This window comes from Vicugna pacos, chromosome 23, assembly GCF_048564905.1.
Source record: "Vicugna pacos chromosome 23, VicPac4, whole genome shotgun sequence".
Taxonomy (NCBI): Eukaryota; Metazoa; Chordata; class Mammalia; order Artiodactyla; family Camelidae; genus Vicugna; species Vicugna pacos.
This window is the reverse complement of record NC_133009.1, coordinates 37,645,209-37,670,166: the sequence shown is the minus strand read 5'-3', so window position 1 is coordinate 37,670,166 and position 24,958 is coordinate 37,645,209. Positions and strand designations below refer to the sequence as shown.

General features: G+C 62.2%; 1 protein-coding gene across 1 annotated transcript in view; it reads right to left on the bottom strand.

Annotated features, from left to right (window-relative positions):
• The window catches only part of IGFN1 (immunoglobulin like and fibronectin type III domain containing 1), a 29,953-nt gene extending 5,264 nt beyond the window's left edge, over positions 1–24,689 (bottom strand). The window contains 21 exon segments of the mRNA XM_072948254.1: positions 376–678; positions 2,055–2,183; positions 2,957–3,130; positions 3,648–3,947; positions 4,489–4,788; positions 5,006–5,147; positions 5,850–5,974; positions 6,458–6,575; positions 12,315–12,364; positions 13,025–13,297; positions 14,374–14,542; positions 16,392–16,505; positions 17,174–17,348; positions 17,856–17,901; positions 18,156–18,200; positions 19,888–19,987; positions 20,768–20,907; positions 21,856–21,978; positions 22,430–22,479; positions 23,753–23,827; positions 24,609–24,689. Of these exon segments, the coding sequence (XP_072804355.1) occupies positions 376–678; positions 2,055–2,183; positions 2,957–3,130; positions 3,648–3,947; positions 4,489–4,788; positions 5,006–5,147; positions 5,850–5,974; positions 6,458–6,575; positions 12,315–12,364; positions 13,025–13,297; positions 14,374–14,542; positions 16,392–16,505; positions 17,174–17,348; positions 17,856–17,901; positions 18,156–18,200; positions 19,888–19,987; positions 20,768–20,907; positions 21,856–21,978; positions 22,430–22,436 (2,833 nt within the window). The 5' untranslated portion in view covers positions 22,437–22,479; positions 23,753–23,827; positions 24,609–24,689.
• Between the last annotated feature and the right edge of the window lie 269 nt (positions 24,690–24,958).

The following is a 24,958-nucleotide window of genomic DNA, read 5'->3' as shown; positions in this document are numbered from 1 at the left end:
GAGCGCGCGGGCTGAGGGCGGCCTGCTCAGGCCGTGCTTGCGAAGCAGCACAGCCCTGGAGCCTGGGCTCTGGGCTCAGCCACCTGGCTCAAACCCTGCTCTGCCACGTACCAGTGGTGAGCCCAAGGGCAAAGGACCTCCGACCTCAGTTTCCTTGTCTGTAAACTGGGGACAGTATTGACCTTGCATGATTGTCATGAGTTATAATGAAAATGCATCTCCCCTGAAAAGGGCCTGCCTTGCCCACTGCCCAGATCCTACCCCCGACACTTCACTAAGCCAGGGAGGGGGATCTGGGCTCGGCCAGCCCACAGGTGCTGCTCAGAGGCTCCTCCCCAGAAGGGCCTGGGGGTGGCGAAGGGAGGTGGCACTCACCAGTAACAGGCATGGCCTGCACTACGGTGTCCAGGGTCATGGGCTGGCCGCGGCCCCCGTCATTAACTGCTGTCACCCGCACGAAGTAGCCCTCTCGGGGCCGAAGCCCTCGGGCTGTGTAGGTGGGTCCAGGCACGGTGCCCGTGTGGCACGGGCTCCACTGGAGGCTGTCCGAGCCGCACAGCTCCACCACGTAGCCCTGGGCTTCATCTCCATCCTGTGTGTCTGGCCGGGCCCAGCTCAGGGTGATGCTGGTGTGGGACGTGTCTATGACCTGGAGATCCCTCACAGGCCCGGGGGGTCCTGCCGGGCACCGTGGGTGTTGGGAGTGGCACCGAGAGGCCTAGAGACCCTCTGGACACTCGCTGGTTTCTGTGGGCGGCTGGGGATTCCTTTTACTCAGGGACTGGTCTTGCTCTGGGCTTCCCTGATGCCCCTGCCTGGACCCAGATCCTTCCTCCGTCCCCAGGATCTTCTGCAGTCTACACCCCCATCCCAGCTCACCTCCTCCAGGAAGCCTTCCCTACCTCCTTCCACTCATTTGCCAGCCTGCCAGCCCCCTTCCCCAACAGCCCTTCTGTAATTCCTGAAATCTGGGATTTTAGTTGATGAGTCGGTAAGTCCTTAGGTTCCAAGATCCTTGAAGACTAGAATTCTGTATCTTTTTGTCCTGAGCTGTAAGCTCCTAGCCTAGACTGCCTTGTGGGCACTCAGTCCATACTTTGTGCTCTTTACCTTAGAATGGCAACGATTGCTGTGCAGGCCCCCCCCCCCCCGCCGAGGGCTCAGGACAGAGGGCTGATGTGTGTAAATGGCTCTGTACACTGCACAGGGTCCAGGGCTCTGGGCTCCAAACCTGGGGATCCACCTGCCCGGCCCCCAGCCCCCCCGGCTCTCTCCAGGGCCCACGGCCTCTTCCCCAGGGCCTGGCTGACACGGGAGGTTCAGGAACGGGCTGCATCCCCGTCCCTGAGTGACTGGCTGGTCACTCAGGCAGAGAGGAGGGGTGCACGGAGCCCCATTTGCCTTGGAGGGAGGCTTTGATGGGTGTGTTTGTGGAAAGGTATTCTCTGCTCACGTTTGGGAAATTTGGATCAAACAAAATTGGGGAGGCTTCTTTACTGTAGGACCTGTCAGGGCCGCATTGACCGCGGACCTCCTCTGCTGTCCCTGCTGCCCTCGCCATACCTGCGGTGCCTCTGGGTGCCTGGTGTTCCCCAGACAGTGGGCAGGGCGGTGCTGCTCTAAACCAGAAGTTCCTGAAGGATTCACCTGGGTCTTGGCACGATGCCAGCCCCTGGCAGGTGACGAGCGGTCACTCCGTGGACACAGAATGGGTGGTGAGGCTCTCCCATGACACCCCTCCCCGTGGGGTGACGACCCCTCACTGGGGTGAGTGGATGCTCCCAGGACTGGGACCGAGTGAGCGGAGTCATCTAGGGAGGGGCACTTGGAATTCCCACTGTGGGGCCCCCGGCCTGTCTGATCTCAGTGTAGGGGCTGAAACCTCCCCGGGCCCCTAAGCTAGCTGCAGGGCCCTTCCACATTTACCTCGCAGCCCTCCCGACGCTTCCTCAGGGACTGGTCCTGGCCGGGGGCCTCCCGTCCCCTCCCACTGGCTTAGAGCTGTCCCCTGCTCACACCACCACTGCCTTCTCCTGGGTGGGCGCTCCACTCACGCATGGGGTCCCGAGCGAAGACGGCCTCTGATGGGGGCCCAGGCTGTCCGAGGCCAGAGGGAGCCACGGCCGTGACCCGGAACTCGTACTGACAGCCCTGCCGCAGGTCCGCCACCGTCCACTTCTTCTCTGTGGAAGGAGCACCACGTCCGTCCCGCCCTGGTGGGGCCGGCGTGGCTCTGTTCTCTGCGCGGGGAGAGGGCTGCCACCCAGGGTCTCAGGGCTGGGATCCCTGTCTGGCTCTGCCGCGGACTTGCTGGGATGTCTCGGGCAAGCGCCTTAATCCCTCTGGCTCTCTCTGCCCTAGAGCTGTTGGAAGAGCGCCCCCAGTCCCCTTCCCTCTTTGCGGAGATGTGAGGCCATGAGAGGCCCCGCCCGGCGCCCACCCAGCCTGCCCAGTGCCCGAGCCCCTTCTTTCTCCTGCAACCTGGGCTTGGGCTTTTCTGAGTTTGTTCTGGTCTCAGAAGGTGGTTCCTTGGGATCTACGTAGTGGGGCAGGGACACCCCCCTCCCCTAGTGTATGGACAAGGAAGCTCAGATTAGGCAGAAGAGGGAGCTGCCCGGGGTGGAGGAGAGGGTCCAGGGGTTCCCTGGCTTCCATCCTGGGACTGTGTTAAACCAGGGTCTCCCACCCCCGCTGTCACTGACATTCTTGTGCGGGGAGAGGCAGGGGTTGCCCCCCCCCCGTGTTGGGGGATGGGCCACTGCATCCCGGCTCCTTCACATGAGAGGCCACCCCCATCTTTCTGGTCTTCGGTCAGCCCAGAATTGCTGCACGCTGCTGAATGCCCCCGGGGCGAATCAGCGCAGGCGAGACCCCTGTATTAGAGTGATCTGGCTCGTGCTTTCAGGGGACCCGGGCTGCAGTCCAGGGAGGCCCTGGAGGCCAGGGTGAGGCTCACCAGGCACCGGCTGCTGGTTCACGGCCGTCCAGGTGTTACTTCCCTTCTTGCGTTTCTCGATGAGGTAGCCCAGGATGTGGGAGCTGCCCGGGCCCCGCGGCGCCATCCACGACAGTGTGATGCTCTGGCTGGAGGCTGACAGGATGGCCGGTGGGGACGGGGGCCCAGGAAGAGCTGGGGGCAGAGAAGGTGCTGGTCGGCCTGAGGCTGGGTGAGGCGCCAGCTCCCAGGGAGGTCCTGGGGAGGAGCGGGCCGGCTACACACGGTCCCTTCCTGGGCAGTGTCAGGGGCCTGAGCCGGCCTGCAGTTTGGGGGCAGGAGTGACAGAAACAGGGAAGCACGTGGCCAGGGGTCTAGCTCCCACACTGAGGTCCCTCAGCCCGGTCCCCTAGGAGACACTCCAGCTGGGGTCATCTGCTGGAGGATGATGCCAGGCCCGCCCAGGGTCCTGAGAGAGTGGCTCTGCTGGTCCGCTGCTGCCCCACAGAGCCACAGCCGGGAGGAGGCCCCACGCGTCGGGCCGGCTGCTCCAGCCGCCGGGGCCCGGCGGGGCTGGGGTAAGGCGTCTCACGGTGCCCTCCGATGGGTGGCCTCGAGTCGCGCAGCCTCTCGGCAGACCAGCCTGGCCTCCGGGCACCGTGGGGGGCCCCTCAGTGCCCTCGCCCCGGCCCCGGCCCCAGCCTGTGCTCACCCTCGGGAGCCACCAGCACCTCCTCGGACTGCAGGGCCTCCCCGGGCCCCTCCGCCGTCACAGCCCGCACGCGGAAGGTGTACTTCTTGCCCTGCTCCGCGTGGGTGTCCGTGAACGTGGTGCTGTCTGCTGGGGTCTCGCCCAGCTTCAGCCAAGTGCTCCGGCCGGCCTGCTGCCTCTCCACCACGTAGTGCTCTAGGGCCCGGCCCCCGTCGTCCCTTGGGGGCCGCCAGCGGAGGCAGACGCCAGCCCCGTGGCAATCTTGTACTTCTAGGGGGCCCTGTGGGGGCTGGGGCTTGTCTGGGGACCCCCGAGAGGAGGAGAAAGAGATGGGGTCAGAGGACACAGAGCAGTGCTTGACTCCCCCATCAGTGGACGAGCCTGCCCGCGGGTAGAGGCCTAGATGGGCATTACCTAGAGGCGACCCTGGCCTCCACCGCTGACTCATGCCCCGCTTCTCCAGCCGGGGTGGGGTTGATGAGGAACACACCAGCCCCGAGCCCAGGCCCACCACACAGGCAGTCCCCTCCGGCCACAGGCAGCCCCACCTCACTGGCTCAGCTCAGGGCTGGGTCCCACCGCCCACCCCGGCGACCACCCCAGGGCCTGGTGTGTTAGCTGCAGGGAAATTTCCCCGTGGCGGGAGCCTGGCCCTTTATCTAAACTGCCTCTTCCTACCCAGTCTGGAGGGAGGCAGGGAGGCAGGGATATGTCTGGATCTTAAACAGCATGCAGGTGAGGGTCAGAGCCAGGGACTGCCTCCCATCCAGGGCCTGCCTCACTGCTGGGGAGGGATTGGCCCGGGCTGGGGATGGGGCCAGAAACGGGGTTGGGCTGGCACCTAGGACTTGCAGGGTGAGCTCGGCCTGCACGGAGCCGCCCTCGCTCCTCAGCGTCACGCTGTACTGGCCTCGGTCCTTCCTGTCGGCGCTGGGGAGGCACAGCCGTGTGAAGCTGTCCCCCACGACCACCTGGGCCCCTCTGCTGCCGCCGCCCGCCACCTCGGCCCCGTCCTTCCTCCAGGTGGCCTGAACCGGGAGGCGGCTCTGGAAGGGGACCTTCATGGTCGCTGGCTTCCCCGCCTTGACCACCAGTGGCTCCCTCAGCTTCTCTGTCACGTTTGGAGCGATGATCGGGGGGTCTGGCAAGAGGACGGGGCACGAGAGTCGGAGACGGCTGGCAGTGGGTGCCTGGGGGTGGGGATGGAGGGGCCCAGAGGAGGAAGCCCCCTCCCCACCTCAGACTGAGGGTGCCATCTGACACGGGCTGCAGGCCTGCGACACATTCAGTGTTTAGAAGTGGAGGATGTTGCCTGGCAAAGAGGCCACCTGGCAGGACAGGGCAGGGCTTGGCCTTACCGCGGACGGTCAGTGTGGCCTCACTCTGCTGGTTGCCGGCCACGAAGGAGTACCTCCCGGCCTGGGTCCCCTGCACATGGGCGATGAGGAGCCTGTGCGCGAGCCCATCCTGCTCAAAGATGACTCCGTCCTGGGTGCTGAGCTGTTACGGACACAGAGGAGCTGGTCATCCCACCCCTGTCCAGCTGCTCCTGCCACCAGCCTGGGCCTTTACTGATGCAACTGAGGGAATGGACTGACCGCTCATCATGTGTCAGGCTGGTGCCAACCACCACCCCCCTGGCCTGTGTTCAGTGCCTCATTAATGGTTCCAGTGACCTGATGAAGCAGGTACTCTGAGTTGACCCATTTCACAGATGGGGAAACCAGAGGCCATGTCAGTGGTTAATGGCCGAGCTGGGGTCAGCCAGGTCCAGCTGTGCTCTGAAGCACTGTGACGTACACCCTCCTGAGATGACGACTAGAAGGGGGCTGCTCAGAGAAAGAAGAGCCTGTCCGGCTGGGCTGAGAATATAGCATTTGTACAGGACCTTGAAGGACAGGTAGACCTCAGTGGGGGCTGGGACAGGAAGGCAGTTTGGGTGGTAGAGGGTGGGCAAGGGGTGTGTTTAGGGAGGAGTGAGTGGGGTACCCACCCATTTTAAAATCACTTTTATTTTAAGCACACCAAGTTGTTGGCTATTTAAGCTTCTCCCCGAGTAGGTGTGTTGGTACAACAAGGAATGAAAGCTCTTTGTTGCAAAGCCCCTCCCCTCTCCTCCCCTCCCCTCCCCTCCCCTCCCCTCCCCTCCTCTGCTTCACCCGTCCCAGCCCGCAGACTGGTCCGTGAAGCCGGGGGCAGTACCTTGACACCATCCTTAAACCAGGCTCCAGGCCCCAGGTCACGGGTGAGGGTGCAGGAGAGCACGGCGTCCTCCCCCTGCTGCACCTCCGTGTCAGCCAGGCCCTGGGAGAAGTGGCCTGCGGGGCCTGGGGAGACACAGGGGAGAGTCGGGGCCAGGCACTCAGGGATCCCCCACGGCCCAGCCTCCTAGGCCACGGCCTGTGCGGCACCCTGGGAGGCCACATGTCCTGCCACCTGGGCTCAGCCGGTGCCAGCAGGGCCAGACCGCCCATTTTTCTCTGCAGGGCCTAGGCTGGTGCTGGAGATCTGGGGTGCAACGTAAGTGATGGGCCTTGGAGTCACGCAGAGGGAAGTCTGGGTAACCCTCAGAGAGTTAGTTCAGCAACTCAGTGCTTTGGACATAGGGTATCAAGACAGACACCCAGGAGGGTGCTGAGCCCCGCAGCCGGGATCCCACCTGCACAGGAGGAAGAGGCTGCTTCCTAAATTGGGAAATGAGCACTGGCAATGGGAAGCACTGATGGGGGCAAACTCCTGGGGCTGGAGGCAGGTTAGGGACCGGCCCAGGCACCCCAGTGTCCAGAGAGTGTCCCTGGAACAACACCTACCTCGAGCCTCCTCGGAGAAACCACCAGCGCCAGGCTTGTGTCTGGATCTGGGACTGCGGGCGGCATCGCTTCTCTGGCCATGGGCGTCCAACCCGCCCTCTTGGCCGCCTCTCCTGCTGCCAGCATGGCTCGGGGGCTCCCCCGGGCACACCCCATCCTCTCCTCCAGGCAGCTGCTCCAGGCCTCTCGTTGCTGGTCCAACCTCGACCCTTGACCACGTCTGAGTCCTACTCCTGAATGGGCCGGGCCTCCTTTCTGGCCCGCCAGACTCCTCTGCACCACGGCCCTCATGCTCCTTTAGGGCACCTGGACCTTGGGCTCTGTCATCCTCAGCCTCCAGGGATGCCTGCCCCACTAGGGACCCCCTTCCTCCCCTCTGTCCTTTTTCCAGCTGCGAGCCAGGCCCCTGGATCCCCCCTGATCTGTCTGCAGAGTCTTTTCTGCCAAGGAGACCACCTAGGCCCTCCCTGGCTCCCTGGCGCCCCAGACCCCCAGGCTTCTGGGTGGGGTCATTCTCCCCCTCCGCAGAAGCCCCCCTTCTCGGGACACCTGCGTCCCCTGGGCCGCTAGCCCTGCCCCGTCCCAGACCAGAAGCTTTGCCATCCAGAAACCCTGGGCTTTGCCCACCCCAGCCCCCAGAACCCTCAGGCCCTTCATGGGACCCCCCAAAAGTGGCATCTTCCTCCTGCCGGGAGCTTGAAACCCTGGAGCCTGGGGGCCCACCCCTGGCACCCGTGCTTCCTTGGCCAGACCCCTGGTCTTCCCAGCCTGGGCCCCAAGAGTCGCTGATCCCACGCCCATCAGCAGACCCTAGCATTGATTCGCCCATTTTCCTGGGCATCTGGCCGCTGTCTAGACTGTGGCCTGCACCTGCTGAGCCCCCCACCCCTGCCCCAATCCTCCTGCCTCCCAGGGGTGTGGTCCCAGGACCCTGAGGTCCCAACCCACCCTGGCCAGTTGCTGGATCCCCGTCTGCTGTCCCTGGCCCTGCTTCCCAGAAGTCAGGATCACGCTGTGATTCCAGAGCAGCGGTCCCTGCCCAGGTCTTGCCCTGCACTGCCCCCGGACCATCAGGAAACCCAGAAGCTCCCACACCCCTTGCACGGCCTGCAGCCCTGCCCTTCTCACTGGGAGCCTCTCTGTACCCAGGGGACTCTCGGAGCCCAGAGCCCTTCTGCCGCCCTCTGATGCCTGACTGTCCCTCAGAGCCAATAGCCCCCAGCGCCTCAGGGCTGCCCAAGGAGCCAGAGGCCCCCAAGCCACTTACAGAGCCCTTCCCATCCAAAAGAGCCTGCGGTCCTTCGTGAGTGCCCTGCATCCCCAGGCCCCTGGGGCCGTCCCCCTGTGCTGTGCCATCTGCGGTGCCCACTGTTCCAGCCTTCCTGGAGCCCAGCCCAGCACCTGCCCCTCCCATGAGCCCCGTCCCGCTGCCCCTCTCTGGACCATCCTTGGGGCCTGTGCCACCATAAGACCCCTCTGATGCTGACCAGTATCCTGGCTGGTGCCCCCTGGCTTCTTGACCTCTGGGTCCACCCTCATGTCCCATTCCAGCCAGTGAGTCTGTTACTCCAAACCTCCCTGAACCATCTCTGCAGCCCATCTCACCCCCTGGGCCTTTCCCACCAGATCCTCTCGAGTCTCCCCTATAATCTCCTTTACTCCCTGACCCTATTCCTCTAAGACCCCCTGATCCATCCCTGTAACCTGCCTCACCCCCTGCCCCTACGTCCCCAGAACCCCCTAAACCATCCCTGTAACCAGCCTCATCCCCTGCCCCCATTTCTCTAAGACTCCCTGAATCATCCTTATACCCTGCCTCACCCCCTGACCCCACTTCCCCAGAGCCCCCTAAACCATTCCTGTAACCAGCCTCACCCCTTGACCCCATTCCTCTAAGACCCCCTGAACCATCCTTATACCCTGCCTCACCCCCTGACCCCACCTCCCCGGAACCCCCTACACCATCCCTGTAACCAGCCTCACCCCCTGACCCCATTCCTCTAAGACCCCCTGAACCATCCTTATACCCTGCCTCACCCCCTGACCCCACTTCCCCGGAACCCCCTAAACCATCCCTGTAACCAGCCTCAACCCTTGACCCCATTCCTCTAAGACCCCCTGAACCACCCTTATACCCTGCCTCACCCCCTAACCCTACTTCCCCAGAACCCCCTACACCATCCCTGTAACCAGCCTCACCCCTTGACCCCATTCCTCTAAGACCCCCTGAACTACCCTTATACCCTGCCTCACCCCCTAACCCCACTTCCCCAGAACCCCCTACACCATCCCTGTAACCAGCCTCACCCCCTGACCCCACCTCCCCAGAACCCCCTAAACCATCCCTGTAACCAGCCTCACCCCTTGACCCCATTCCTCTAAGACCCCCTGAACCACCCTTATACCCTGCCTCACCCCCTAACCCCACTTCCCCAGAACCCCCTACACCATCCCTGTAACCAGCCTCACCCCCTGACCCCACCTCCCCAGAACCCCCTAAACCATCCCTGTAACCAGCCTCACCCCTTGACCCCATTCCTCTAAGACCCCCTGAACCATCCTTATACCCTGCCTCACCCCCTGACCCCACCTCCCCGGAACCCCCTAAACCATCCCTGTAACCAGCCTCACCCCTTGACCCCATTCCTCTAAGACCCCCTGAACCATCCTTATACCCTGCCTCACCCCCTGACCCCACCTTCCCGGAACCCCCTAAACCATCCCTGTAACCAGCCTCACCCCTTGACCCCATTCCTCTAAGACCCCCTGAACCATCCTTATACCCTGCCTCACCCCCTGACCCCACCTCCCCGGAACCCCCTAAACCATCCCTGTAACCAGCCTCACCCCTTGACCCCATTCCTCTAAGACCCCCTGAACCATCCTTATACCCTGCCTCACCCCCTGACCCCACCTCCCCGGAACCCCCTACACCATCCCTGTAACCAGCCTCACCCCCTGACCCCACCTCCCCAGAACTTCCTAAACCATCCCTGTAACCAGCCTCACCCCTTGACCCCATTCCTCTAAGACCCCCTGAACCACCCTTATACCCTGCCTCACCCCCTAACCCTACTTCCCCAGAACCCCCTACACCATCCCTGTAACCAGCCTCACCCCTTGACCCCATTCCTCTAAGACCCCCTGAACCATCCTTATACCCTGCCTCACCCCCTGACCCTACCTCCCCGGAACCCCCTAAACCATCCCTGTAACCAGCCTCACCCCTTGACCCCATTCCTCTAAGACCCCCTGAACCATCCTTATACCCTGCTTCACCCCCTAACCCTACTTCCCCAGAACCCCCTACACCATCCCTGTAACCAGCCTCAACCCTTGACCCCATTCCTCTAAGACCCCCTGAACCATCCTTATACCCTGCCTCACCCCCTGACCCCACCTCCCCGGAACCCCCTACACCATCCCTGTAACCAGCCTCACCCCCTGACCCCATTCCTCTAAGACCCCCTGAACCATCCTTATACCCTGCCTCACCCCCTAACCCCACCTCCCCAGAACCCCCTAAACCATCCCTGTAACCAGCCTCACCCCTTGACCCCATTCCTCTAAGACCCCCTGAACCATCCTTATACCCTGCCTCACCCCCTGACCCCACCTCCCCGGAACCCCCTAAACCATCCCTGTAACCAGCCTCACCCCTTGACCCCATTCCTCTAAGACCCCCTGAACCATCCTTATACCCTGCCTCACCCCCTGACCCCACCTCCCCGGAACCCCCTAAACCATCCCTGTAACCAGCCTCACCCCTTGACCCCATTCCTCTAAGACCCCCTGAACCATCCTTATACCCTGCCTCACCCCCTGACCCCACCTCCCCGGAACCCCCTAAACCATCCCTGTAACCAGCCTCACCCCTTGACCCCATTCCTCTAAGACCCCCTGAACCATCCTTATACCCTGCCTCACCCCCTGACCCCACCTCCCCGGAACCCCCTAAACCATCCCTGTAACCAGCCTCACCCCTTGACCCCATTCCTCTAAGACCCCCTGAACCATCCTTATACCCTGCCTCACCCCCTGACCCCACCTCCCCAGAACCCCCTAAACCATCCCTGTAACCAGCCTCAGCCCCTGCCCCCATCCCTCTGAGACCCCCCGAACCACTTCTAAAGCCTGCTTCACTGCTTGGCTCCCTCCCCTCAGGCCCAAGACCCCTTGACCTTCCTCCATAAGCTGTTTCACCTCCTATTTGCTGAGGTCCTGGAATTCCTGATCCATCCCCATAACCCAGCACTTTGCCTGACCCAGAAGCCCCCCAGCTCTCAGAAGGCATCCCAGCGTGAGAAGCCAGTGCCTTGGGGCGCCTGGCATCGTCCAGGTAGCCAGAGCCTGCTCTAGAGGCCCCGTCCCCATCACTCACTCTGCCTGCTGCGCTCAGGGGCCCTGAGCCCCCAGGGCCGTCTTTGTGGCCTCCTTCTCTGGAGGCTCCGAGGCCCCCGTGATCTGCATCCCGACTCCAAGGCCCTCCTCTTCTAGAGCCCCCTGGTTCAGCTCCTGCATGCCCATGGCCCTCCCCAGCAGTTCCCACAGTGACAGGGGACCCGAGGCCACCTCTACCCACAGAGCCTGCTGTCCCAGGACTCCCCAGACCACCATTGGGACGACGCCCTCGCACAGGGCCGGTGTCCCCCCCGCTTCCGGATACAGCCCTGGCCCCTGCACGCAGCCCAGCTTCACCCTCCGGCCCTCCGTCAGGGCCACCTGAGCCACTCTGGAGACTGGAAAGTCCCTCAGACCCGCTTCTGCCAGGACCGTAACCATCCTGGCTTCCAGGCCACATTCCTCCGAGCACCAGTGACCCATGCCTGTAACCAGCGCCCTTGTCAGATTCTGTCCCAGGCGCCCCAGAGGCCACTTGCCAACCAGCAGGACCAGATCCCACTCCTCCTGGCCCCCCTGAGCCATCACTAGCTGTCCAGGCTTGAGAATGCTGGGGGCTTCTAGAATCTTCCCCAGCCTCACCAGAGGCCCCTGCCGTCTCCCGGCCTGCCCTTCCCCTGAGCCCCTGTAGGCCCGTTTCCCAGCCCTTGGGACCCCCTGGACCCCCAGCACCTGCCTCCTGCAGTGAGCCCTCCCAGCCACTGCCTCCAGCTTCCCCCAGGCCAGTCCCACTTCCCCAGGCTGCCCTCGAGGCTCCTCTGCCCACTTTCCTGCTCAGACTACCCCTTCCCTCCATCTCATCCAGGCTGTCCCCCTGCAGAATCCTCTCCGTCCCTTCCCCTCCTGACCAAGACCCCAAGGGATCAGCCTGGGATCCCCGCAGGGCCTGCGTTCCCGTCCCAGGTCCCAGCTGAGCGCCCCAGGGCCGCTCCAGGCCATGCCCGTCCAGTCGGCTCCCATGGTCCTGTCTGGGCTCCTTCCCTTCCCCGCTGCGCCCCCGTCCTCCCACCTGAGGATGCCCGGACCCTGCCTCCCAGCTTCCCGCCATGCCAGCATATCTGTCCCCTTCTCTGTCTCTGCTAGCGTCTTGCTGCTGCCCTTCCGGGAGGCCCAGCCCTGATCCCAGGCCCTCCCTCTGCGGACGGGGAGCCCCTGGAAGGCTCCCGGCCCCACCTTTCTCTCTATGGAGCTGATCTTCCCCAAGAGGAGTGACTCTGCCCTCTTCTTCCAGGAAGCCCTCTCTTGCCTGCCCAGGGCCCCAGGCTGAGTCAGCTGCCTCCTCGACCTCCATCAGGGAGAAGCCGTGCCCACCCAGGCCACCTCTGTCTGGGCTGGCTGTGCGCCCGGATGCCAGCCTGGGCTCCTGGAGGGAGACCCCCATGGGGTCCTGCTCTCTGGGTCTCCCCTCCTCGCCTCGGACGCTCCTGGAATCTTCTGGGGTCTGGGCTCCCTGTGCCTGCAGCTGGCGGTCAGTGCTTGCGGCCAGAAGGCTTTTATCCTTCCCAGCTTTGGTGAGAGGTCAGCGTCCCCAGAGAGAAACAAGAGAAAAGACCTGTTAAGTCAGGCCAAGACACCTCTGGCCTTGTGTGACCCTTGGTTTCCCCGGGAGAGAAGCAAGCTGACTGTCTCTGGAGGTGGCCAGACTGCTCCAGCTCCTTGGTGGGTGAAGCCCACCACCACCGCCCTTGTCCTGAACCTGCAGCTCACCCCACCCCCCACCAGGTGGTTGGTGAGGGCTTAAGGAGAAAACACAGAAACCAAAAGTCATTTGCAACAAGCAATTGCATGGTGTTTAAAAATCACCTTGTCCCACTGCCTGGCTTACAAATGTCCTGGGGTCGCCTTGAACCGAGAACCCTAGGGGTGTAAGTGTTCTTTGGCCTGACCCGGGGTTTCCCATCCATCCTGGACCTGGGCACTGTCCCACGCCCCCCGGAGTAATCTGAGGCTCGGTGGCGTGGACACGCTGTGCAGGGGTGGGCTGGCCGTGAGGAGCCGGCACTGCAGTGGCACAGGATTAGATCCAAGGAGCCTTCCTCGCTCTCTGAGAGTGAAGGAGTCACCAAATCGAGGGACTGACAACAGAAGCCGCCGCCCTGGCCTTCCTCCACCCTCCGCAGCCCCGAGGCCTGGCCTTGGCAGAGAAGGCTGCGGCGGCCCGCTCACCTTCAACCACCAGCCAGGCGCTGGAGGCGTGGAGCTTGGTGCCCAGGGAATAGAGGCCCATGTCTGCGAAGCGGGCGCCTCTCACCACCAGCCGGTGGGTCAGGCCATCAGAGGACACGAACACCTCGTACTTGTCACTGAGTCGGAGCGGCCGGTGCTGGAAACTCCAGGCGGCGCTGGGGCAGGGGCTGGAGAGCGTGCACTCGAAGACCGCATCGCCGTGCTCCTCACAGCGGGCGTCCGCCAGCGGGACCACCACTCTGGGGGGGATGTCTTGGGGGGAGCAGGACCGGGAGGGTCAGCTGGGCGGCAGGACCCCGTGTGACCTGACACAGCGGGGCTGGGAGCTCAGAATCTCTGGCTCAGACCAGCTTAGCCACAGCTCCCTGTGTCACCTTGGACAGGTCACTCCTCACCCCAGGTATCAATTTCCCGCACATAAAATGAGGAGTTATAATTAGGTTATGAAGAATGAGCCTCTGGGCCTGGAAGCCTGTCGTTCTAAATCTGAACGTTCTATCTGGGGGCCAGGTAGGCACAGGAAGGAAGCCAGCGCTCTGAGCACAGGGCTTCACGCCTGTTGTCTGGTTAATCCTCACCAGCACTCGGGGCAGGTGTGAGTGTTTCCCTTTCACAGGTAAGAAAATGGAGGCTTTCAAAGTTAAGCAGCTTGCCCCAGCCTTGCCCAGCTAAGAGGTGGTCCAGCCGGAATTCGCCCCTTGGGCTGGCTGGCCCCAAAGCCCCTGTTCCTTTCCCCACATCAAGCAGTTTCCAGGCGTTTCAAAGCACCGTCCCCGCAGCCAGGTCTGCTGGAGGTCTCCCCTCTCCCTCTTCCTCAGCCTTGACTGAGCCGAGTTCTTCATCTGCCTGTGGGAAGCGCTCCCCACCCGCCTCTCCTCCCTCCAAGGCCCTGGGGCTGGCAGGTGCTGGGGGCGGGGCTTGGAGCAGAAGGGGCAGGGCGGCAGCGGGGGATGGGGCCTGCACGGGCACCAGGGTGCCCGACCCAGTGGAGACTCTTGCTGGTGGGTTGTCCGAGAGCAGGCCCCATGCTGGCAAGGAGTGAGGCTCTAGAAGTTGTGGAATTAGTTGGATTTGGCCTGAGAGTGAAGGGTTTTTGCAGGTGGTCTGTGACCCGGGTGCTCTCCGTCTGAGACAGACTCGGCGGAGCCCAGCCCAGCATCAAGGAGCACAGACCTCGGACCGAGACTTGGAAAAGGAGTCATCACACTCTAGCCATCTGAGTAAGTGTTCCTCGCCCAACTGCAAGGGGGCCAGGCCACGTTCTCCCCCTACCTCCATGGCACTGACACGAGCCCCTCACTCAGGCTCCTGCCGGGCAGACCACTCACCGCTGGCCTCCAGCTCCGTGGAGAAGACCTCAGCATCCTCCACCCTGACCTGGTAAATGCCAGCGTCCTCAGGCCGTAGGTCCCGGATCTGGAATTGGTAGTGCCTCCCCAGATGCCGCAGACAGTGCTTGGTCTGGTTGTCGAAGCCATAGGGGACCATCTTGCCATCCTGAGGCCGGGAGAGGAGGAGAGGCGACCAGGGCCTCAGTGAGTCTGCAGCGCCTCCTGCCCCCATCCTACCTGCCCACAAGCAGCCGTCTTCCCCACTGGCCCAGGCACTGAACAGCACCGCCTGAACCGTGGAGGGGCGGGGCGCTAGGGGCGGGAGCAGGGCCCTGAGCGTGCAGTGGAGGGAAATAAATGCTGTAGGAATATCCAGGACTCTCACCCAGGAGTAAGTAATCTGCCAGCGTTATGCAAGAGACACCGGAGACCGCTGAGCCGGCAGCCGGAGCGGAGCTGCTACCCAGCGGCCCCGAGAGGTTAGCGGGGGCAGGGAGGCGGCAGCAGTGGCCAGGGGGCCCGGCGCTTCCACTCATGAGGAGTAAGTGAACCACCCGCCACCTTCAAGGCGCCACGATCCCAGCAATCTGCACACACCCACTTTAGCTAAGCCGAGACAGACTGGCTTCTTGCTGAATACGGACAGATGGTCCCTGACTTGACAATGGTTTGGCTTGTTTTGCTTTGACTTTACGACGGTGCGAAAGCGATACACATTCAGTAGAAACCGTACTTGGAGTCTGGAATTTCAGTCTTTCCCAGGCTAGCGATAGTGGTGCTGGGCAGCCCCAGCCCCAGCCCCAGCCCCAGCCCCGGTCAGCCCCGCGCTCACGGGGCAAACCACCGATGCACGGAGAACCGCTCCGTAGCAGACAACCGCCTGGTTTCCACTTTCGGTGTAGCAATTAACAGACTCCAGGAGACACTCAACTCTGTGATGAAGCAGGCTTTCTGTTGGGTGCCTTTGCCCAGCACAGGCTGGTGTGAGTGCTCCGGGCACGGCGACGGTCGCTAGGCTGAGCTATGGGGTTTGGTAGACTAGGTGTATTGAACGTAGTTTTGACTTACAAAGGGTTTCTCAGGATGTACCCCCACCGTAGGTCGAGGAAGATCTGTATTAACGATAGCTAACACTTAGCTGCCTGCTGTGTGCCCGGCACTGTTTGAGGGACCTGGGACACATCAGTGAATAAAACAGAGTCCTGCCCTCTGGGAGCTACAGTTCTATGGGGAGACAGGGAAATAACAGACATCATGAATAAGTGCATAATACAACGTGTGTCAGACAGAGATGAAGCTGGGGGATAGAAAGGAAGGAGGCTGTGGGTCCAGAAGTGCCGGGATGGCACGGGGGCACAACAGCCCTGCACGAGTGTCTGGGAAGTGAGTCAGCCACGTGGACGTCGGGGCAGAGCGGGGCAGCAGAGGGAGCAGCTAGAGCAAGGGAGTGGGGGTGGGGATGGGGGCGCAGTGTGGCAAGGCGGGGACTGAGGGGAGGAGCGAATCAGGCATTTCTCATTTTTCATCTCCATACTCCAGGAGATAGGACCTGTGCCATCCTCATGTCCCCTACCAGGGTGCCGAGGCACAGGGAAGATGAGCATTTTGCTGAGGTCACACAGCCAGGAAGTGGTGCAACCTGGGTGAGTCTGACCACAGGACAGCGTTATACTTTGCTGCTGCCCTCCCCCACCCGGACCCCTTCCCGTCCCCAACCTGGCTGACATGCAATGACCCCTGGAGCCCATGCAGGGCTGTGTCTCGAGAGACAGCTCAGGTGGTAAGGGTGCACTTCTCAGAACCCTCTTTTGACTCCGTGCCCTGGCTGGAGAGCCTAGCTGCTCAGTGAGAGGTCGGAGGTCTCTGTGGACTGCCTTCACCAGGGTTTGACCTGACCCCAAGCAGGAACTCGCGGGGAGGCAGGGCTCACCACCCGTGCTCTCTGCTGCCCCCACAGTTCCTCTCCCGGACCAGCAGCAGCCCTGTCAGAGCCCCCGTGGCCCCGCCAGCCTCACCTTGTAGAGGTAAATCTTGCCCTCGGGACTCTTGAGATCCAGCTCCAGGTCAAATACCGCGATGCCCTCCTTGTTAACTGTGATGTGCCTCAGGCTGAGGATGGCATTGATGTACTGGGGAAGACAGACCCACCAGGCGAGCCCTCTGAGCGCCCTCTTCCAATCCTCAGCCCCCAGCCCCCAGCAGCCCTGCTGAGCAGCATGTGCCTGGTTTACACGCGGGAGGCTGGTCCGGCGTCAAAGCAGGTGGGAGAGCCCGGACGAGGGGAGCCAGGCCCCTGGGTGGGAGGTTGGATGAACCACCTTCAAGCTGATAACATGGCTACTTTCAGGATAATGAAAACAAGCTGTTTTGTGTTTCCAGGGGAAAAGAAAATTAGACTTTTACTATGGTTAGATTAGACACAGGGAAGACCTCCCTACACAGTGTGTCAGAGGCTGGAGCTCCCTTCTCTGGAAGCCTTTAGAAATGACAGGTACCCAAGGTCGGGTGATGGTGATGGACAACGCCGATGATGGTGGCAGCGGCCAGGAAGCCTTTCTTAGGCTAAGCGCGCCAAGTACACCCTCTCATTCAACCTCTCGATTACCCTACCCAGCGGGTACCTGCAACATCCACCTCACAAGTAAGGAAACCATGGCCTGGAGGCCCTAACTTTTCCAAAGCCTCAGATTTTAGGAAGTATCGGAGCCAGGACGTGGGTCCTTAGCGGACACGACGCTGGGCTCCAGCCGTGAGCCCCTCCCCCCAGGTGCAGGTGCGGCGCGGGTGGGGCGGGTACCGGTGCCAGCTTCTCCTCCCGCTCCTTGTGCATCTGCTGCAGCCGGCGCAGCATGCCGCGGAAGTCCACGATGCCGTACTTGAGGCAGATCTTCTCGTAGTCCTTCCGGTCCGCCGTCATCAGCAGCTGCCACACCTGCTCCATGTCCACCTTCTCGTGGATGGGAGACGGGGCCCTGGGGAGCGGGGTCGGCAGGTCAGAGGAAGCGGGGCCCTAGGAGCTTCTCACCCGGGCCTGGTGCCCCCCAGGGGTCGTGGGGAGCTGCCCCTCTGCGTTGGAAGAAAGGGGCACAAAGACTGACCACTGCAGGGTCTGGAAGGACCCAGAGATGGGCGGGGTGGGCCTAACCACAAAGCCCCTGCTTTCCCAGGAGAGACTCCTGGATCTCAGGGCAAGGTGTCTTTGGGGGGAAGTTGTTCTGTTGCTCTAAAAATTTTTTTAAATTGCTGTTCTAGTGAAGTACTCCATTTTACAGATGAATAAGTCAGGACCTAGGGAGGGGAAATGATTAAGTTGAGGATACAGAGCTTATAAGTGGAGAGCTGGATCCCGAGCTCCAGCCCAGTTCCTCCCATCCACCACCAGAAGTCAGCTCCCCAGCACGTGTTGGGGGTGGAGGAGAGGGGAGCCCAGCGTACAGCAGGGGAGCCTCCCAACTCCCCACAGACAGGCCCAGACCCACCTCTTTTTCAGCATCTTCCGGAAATCCATCAGCTCCTTCTTGAGGTCTAGAAAAGGAAGAGGAGTGAGGCCCCCGTCCCAGGGTGGGATTCCTCGGGGCTAACGCAGGGTGGGTTGAGGAGGGGCTGGAGGGAGGGCCCGAAGTCCGTGGCTGACGGCCGAGCTTTTGAAAGGGGAGCTCCTGTGGGCTGGTGGTGGCCCGTAAAGCACCTGTGAGGGCTTGGCCAGGTGGGGAGCACCCGGCAGGGAGCAGCCCATCCCCCCAACGACCACACAGAGATTTCTGACAGCCTCTACCTACCCTCTTGGGGCTCCTTTTGCCTCTTCCGATTCTTCCGAAAGCCAACTGGAGCATCAGGAGGAAAGGAGGGCGTGAATGTGGACAGCCAGGAAAAGAGGCAGAACACTTCGATGGTCTCTGAGAGCCCGCTGAGTCCGGGCGCTGACCGCCCCACGCCCCTCTAAGGCCGGCGCGGCCCAGCAAGAGGGAGCGCAGGGCCAAGGGTCTGTCCACCATAAGCTCTGGTCCCCCAGAGTGTGCCCACAGAGGGGCTGACTTGATCACCATCTCATGTTGGGGTGGCACACTCCCATGTCTACAGGGCTGGGGGATGCATGAATGGAGGGAGTGACCGCTGATGACCACAAGCTGACTGGCATCTGAAGGGGCAGCTGCCCTTCCCCCCACCTGAGAGCTCCCACTTCAGGGCATAGGCCCGCCATCACCAGACATGTCCCCTGCAGAGGCTGGAAGGCTGCCCACTGGCCTTTTCTGGCTTCCCTGGCAACTGGGAGTGGCCCTGTGACACTGTTCTGGCCAATGAGGTGTGAAAGGAGTGTCTGTGGAAGTGTTTGCTTCCTTTCTTTTTTATTTTTAAAAATCATATTTTCACATTTTGTAAAAGAGCAGGAATAACTAAAATAAATGGATATTGTAAATCATGGTCTCATTTCAGAACCCTATTTTGCCACAGACGACCCGTTTGACTTTTGCGTTGGTTTCCTTCAGGAGACAAAATGCGTGTGCTTCTGTCTCCAGGAGGAAGTTCCCTAACGTAGGTTTCCTAAAACCTTGAAACTTTTGCTGAAGAACAAAGAAGGATTTGCTTTGTACAGAACAATATGAGTTTGATGCTCCTTCTGGGAAACGGCACCTGCTGGAGCTGCATCTATTTTTCCAGTTGCAAGTTTCTTTTTTTATTGAAGGATAATTGATGTACAATTTTATATTAGCCTCTGCTTTCTTGATAAAAGGGCCAGGTATACCTGGGGGTGCTTCTCCACCTCTTCTGCTTGAATGTGGGTTCAGTTTGGGTCTGCTGCAGTTGCCCCGTGAAGACGAGGTTCAGAACCAACCACTAAATGCAGCAGAGCCGTGGGACGGAGAGCGTCTGGCTGTCCAGCGACAGCCCCGACCGTGGCTGGAACCCTGGGCGAACCCCAGGACCTGTTCCCACAGCTGGAAGGAGGTGGCTTGGCTTCTCCGGCTACTTGGAGGAGGGATCCTATTACTTGTGGGCAAAAGTGTAACCAATTGAGAGAGAAGAACTGCTTTCCAAGAGACGTTTACCTTCAATTACTTGCCGACAATTTAAAATTTTGGAAACACCGTGCAAACCAAAAAAACCCCAAAAACCGAAAACCAAAAACACAAAAGCACATCCGATTTGGCCTTTGTGTGCTCTGTTTGTCCCGTCTGATGCAGACCTGCACAAAACAGCCTGTGTGTGGTGGCGACACTGGGGCCAAGAGAAGGAACCGAAGCCCCCTGAGTCAGCTGGCCGAGCGGGACTGGAAAGTTCCAGGCCCTGACCTCGTTTCTCGGCGCGAAGAGAATATCCCTCAGAGCATCTGCAGGGGGCGCCCGCGAGCGGGAACCCGCTCAACCACGTGCAGCGGGAGCGTGGCGGATGAAGCGCATGGCTCCGCAGCGGGCGCGGCACGACAGCTGTGGCCCTCCCCGCCCCCTGCCCCACCCGCCGCGTGGCCTGATTCCGCTCAGGCTCTGCCGCGGGGAGAGGGGGCAAGCGCACCTTCTATGACCGTGAGCCTCGCCGAGCACGTGGCCTCCCCGTACGCGTTCACTGCTGCGCAGCGGTACAGGTCCATGTCGTCGCCCGTCAGCTTGTTGATCTGCAGGGGGGCCAAGGGCGGGGGAACAGGGCTAGTCCTCCCCCCTCCTCCGCTCACTGGACGTGACTGGGTTGTAAAGATGAACAAGACACAGCCTTCCCGAACACCTGGATCAGGACAGCGGCGGACGACCGACTCTGCCGCCAGGGGCAGCGCGGGTGGCAGAGGGATCGGCTGCACACAGTGAGGCGGACCAGGGACTGAACACCGCCCCTGTCCTGCACTGTGGGCTGGCTGCCGGAGCTCACCGAACCGTGGTCCCTTTACGTACGCGGTGAGGCTCCTAGTGGCCCCAAGGCAGCGGATGGGCGAGGTCGCAGTGCACAGCCCATGCCGGATGACCGGCCCAGGGCTAGCGCACCGCAGGCGCTTCGGGGCTGGTGTAAATGCTGCCGAGACCGACCAGCGGCGACCGCGCGCTCGCTGCAGCTCAGGCACCGGCTGGGCACTTTGCAGAAACCTTTAGTGCTCGTAAGACCCCATAAAGGAGGTGCTGCCATTACCCCCACTGACAGATGCGCCCACAGGAGAACAGAGACGTGAGTGGCCTTCCAAGGCCGGGACGCTGGGCCTGGCGCTCCAACACAGGCACCCGGCTCCAGAGCTCGAGCGCAGTTCCACGTGTTCCATCAGCTCGCCCGCCCACAGCTGGCTCAGGCAGCCTGGAGTCCACTCAGCCCCAGCTGGGCTCTCTCTTACTCGCCCCTGGGGGCTGGAGACCTTCTAGGGGACAGGAAGGGACAGGCCAAACCCCGTCCAGGGAAGAGACGCAGTTCTTACCTGCAGCACGTGCTCCTTGCTGCCGGGGGTGGACGAGATCTGGTACTTGCTGGAATTACTGAGGTCACCTTTGGAGCACTGCCAGCGCACCTCGGGTCTGGGCTCCCCACAGACCACGGCCCGAAAGATGGCGTTTTTTCCTGTGGAGATTGACGGGTTGGAGGAGGATTGACAATATCTTCCCTGCTGCAGGCACTTCAACTTCCCGTTCCAAGAAGGGGGTCTGGCCTTGGTCCCCGCGACCCCAGGGCTCATCCGATGCAGGGGGGCAGCTGTCTCCAGGCACCCAGAGGTCGGCTCTCACCTGGCTTGCCTGCTCCAAGCCTGGGCTCGCAGAGGGAGCCGCACGCAGGTGGAGTGTCTGGGGGACGGGAGAGGGCTGGGGCGGGAGATGGGGATAAGGGGCCTTACGGACTCTCCCAAGACGGGGAAGGTCGAGCCTTTTGTGGGTCCCACGTCCACTCTCTAGGGGGAACGGCGACCTCGGAAAGGCCTGGCTGTGATGCCCAAAGGGGCTGGTTCTGAGACGCAGGTTCCAGCCTCAAGGGAGAGTCTAAACTCTGTCCTTGGCCTGAATGCCTGGGGCTGCCCCCCTCAAGGACCCCCAGACGCCAGCTGGAAACATCTCAGAAGGGAAGGGCTTGGAGTAAAGACCCAAGGGCCCCCCACCCCTGTGGCAAGTGACACAGTTTCTCGTGACTGTCAGGGGGACTTAGATTTACACACATAGGGGGCCAGTATTTTTTTTTAGGGGAAATCCGTTGCAGGGACCTGTGTGGTGGAAGGAACACCAGCCTGCACCCTCCCGCAGGTCCTGTTCCCAACCCTTCCCTAGGCACCTTGCTCAGGTGGCCTTCTGGAGGGGCTCCAAGCCTGCCTGTGAGCCCCTGGGGCAGGGCGCTCTGGGCGGCCAGGGCAGGGAGCCCCAGTTAGCTCAGTGCTGAAGGTGTCTCTGCGGCAGCTCCCTGGGGGCGGGGGGCAGACACAGCCCACCACCCTCCCTGCTCCCCTTCCTTGCTCCCAAGCGCTTATTCCCGGGTGTGCTGGCGCAGGGACCCGCCACCCCCCCACTCCCCTCCGGGTCTCACCCTCCAGGAGAGCCAGGGTGACAGGCTTCTGCTCGAAGCCCGGCAGGCTGCACCCTTCAGGGATGTCGTCCACCAGCTGCCGGATGCTCACCCCCGGCATGGAGGACTTCTTGAGGGGCTTCCCTGGGGGAGGTGGAAGGAAGGGACGTGGGCCCCCACGCGGTGGAGCACGGGCCTCTCGGCCGCGGGGCAGGCTCACTCGGCTCTCCCACTGCCGGGCAGGACTGGCCCCATGGGCAGTGCTTTGGGGTTTTCTAGTGCAGTGTGGCGGTGGTCTTCCCGCAGTGTGAACACAGCGCCTGGGAAGCAGGCAGGGCTGCCCTGGGGAGACCGTGGGAGTGTCATGGGGGGAGGCTGGGGAAAAGGGAGTGAAAATGAGTCCCAGGTGGCAACCAGGACCCCCGTGGGGGGCTCTGCACCCTGAGTTCAGGAAAACAAATGGAAACCCAAAGCCGAAACTCAAGAGCAGAGGGAGAGGTGTGCTCCCAGACTCTGTGGGAGGAACCCCTCCCCTCCTCCCCGCCTGGTGGGGCACAGGTCAGGGCTGGCAGGGAGAAGGGGGCCCCCCTCTCACCTGCCATCCTGCTGGCTCGTCTTTGGCTGCTGAGGGGGGTGACGGATCTGCTGAGAACAGAAGACAGAATTGCTGAGGAAGACCCCACCCCTCCCACGTGCTGGGGCCTCCGCCACTCTGGAGTGGGAGCCGGCTGGAGCTGCCGCCCTGGGAGCCGCCTCGCCCGGGCGAACGGTGCCTTGGCGTCCCAGAGTTCCCTGGCCCCGTGAAACCAACCTCCCGAGACCAGGGAGGGGTAGGACGCTGCCCACTTGGCACCTTTTCCGGGCGAAAGAAACTGTAGGGCTGAGCCACGAGCTGTGCTAGGTGGCCTAGCCTCGTGGCGGGACCCCCGGCCCGGTGGTCACTCAGAGGGTGGGACACAGCCTCTCCCCGTGTCAGGAAAGCAAATCCCCAGCGTCAGGATTCTTCTGGCTGTTTAAGCACCTGGCCCCTTGACTTCCCCTGGGACGCCTGGCTCCTCCCCCACCTCCGAGATTCCGTAGCAGGACCAGCAGCAGTCTGTCTACCCCGAACCCCCATCCAGTCTGGGACCCAGATCACCAGGTCTGCAGGCAAGAATCCCCGACTTGCTGCTCTTAAGATCTTCTAAGCCCAGGCTGAAGGGATCTCTATAAATCCATCCGCCTGCCTCCGAAGCCAGTGAGTTATAACGTCAGGTGAACAAGCGGCCTTTTCTAACCACCACCACCATCTCCCCCCAGCTTCCTCTCACTGACATCCATCCATCATGGCCAGTGGGCGTGCCACCAGGGGAGGGAGGTGGGGGCTTGGCTCTGGGCTAGGATGAGAGCCTTGAGGAGACCGGTGGGTTGAGTGGGGAGGGGATGTCTTGAAAGGACTGCCAGCAGGCCCACCCCCTGTGCGACTGGCCCGCGGCCAAGGGGTTCCACTCTGGGGACGCCACTTCCTGCCCAAGAGCCCTCAATATAGAATCACATGACAAGGCACATTCCTCCCTCCAAGTGACGCTCTTCCATTTCACAACTGCCCACCCACTGGCCCTCTGGCCCCAGGGCGTCCCCTCTGCAGCCCGGCCACCGCCCCCCAGCGCGCTGGAATGCCACGGCGCGCCAGCCGCGGCGTTCTGGAGCGGTCACGGGCCACAGCCGCCACTCAGCGGGGAGTCGCCGGGGAGGGCCAGGAGGGATGGAGGGGAACCCAGCTGGCTGCGGCTGGGGAGGGGCTCTGTCCCACCGCCACCCGGGGCAACCGCCCGCGCCTGCACACGGTCTGCACCCTGGAGCGGTCCACACAGACGTCTTAGTCAGCATCTTCACCTCCACAGCTCCATCACCAATGCACCAGCTCTCCGTTACTTACTTGGCTGTTTGTCACGCACGGAGAAGTGTAATCCTCTGCCCGCCTCTCCTTGCAGCCTCCTGCTCCAGGTCCCAGCTGAGAAGGGAGAGAGAAGAGCCACTGTGGGGACTTAGGGGCCCACGTGGAGCCACCTCACCCTCCCGCCCTACCTCCATCTCTTCGGGAATGAGCTAGATTGTGGACGAAGCCAAAGCCAAAGGGCGAGAGGCTGTCTGCTGGAGACTAGAGGGTGGTGGTCTCCACTGGCGGCGGGCGTGGGTGGGGGCCGTGGGGAGGAGACAAATGCTCTCTGCACATTGGAGAGAATCCTAATTCTTCTCCTAATTCTTCTCTGCGCCAAGCAGCAACCCGTGTCCTCACTTCAGCCCAGTCCCGCAGGTGTCCCCTGGTCGCCCTCCAGGCCCCACAGCCCACCACCCCTGCCCCACCTGCTGTGTCGTCCAGCGGACCTGCGGCCTGCGGCTCTGCCACCAGCAGGAGTTAGGGCAGGAAGAGACAAACAGGGGTTCTCTCAATTCTTTGGACCGTGCTGTTCATCAAGACGTAGCGAGTCCCAGACCTCAGGTCCTTGTCCCGACAACTTGTCAGATTTTTAACCTGGCCATCATTTCCACCCAAGCGGTGCTGAGACAATCAGAGCCAGGACAGAACCACCCGATCGGACTCTCTGGGGCTCTCCTTCCAGTATCCCAGTGCCACTGGAGGGGATGTCCCTGCACCCGGGCGTGAGCAGCCACCCAGGGAGCGCCCCCGGCGGGTTTCACGCCCTCCGCCCACCCCCTCCTCAGTATTCCAGCCTCTCCATCCCTGCCCTGCCCCCGCCGGGTGGGTAGCCAGGTGTACGGGGCCCACTCACCTGGGTACACAGGCCGCCTTCCGCCTCCCGTGGCTCCTTCCTCCCGTGTCCAGCTGCTGCGCGCTGCCCGAGGCTCTGAATGGACTGCTGGGGACGGGAGGAGCTGGGAGCAGATGTAGGTCACAGCAGACTCGTCAGCCTCCCTCTGCCCCTCCCACTCAGCCCCTCCCTCCTCCTCCTCCAGCCAGGGCTCGGCGGGGCAGGGCCCCAGGGGGTTCATGCCCTTGCCTCCCGGGGGGTCAGGGACAGAAGGGTCCTGTGGCAGGATCTCACACAACTCCTTGCAGAGCTTTAAGATCTTAGCCAGACTGGCTTCGTTAAGCCCGCTCCCCACTGCCTCATTTATATGA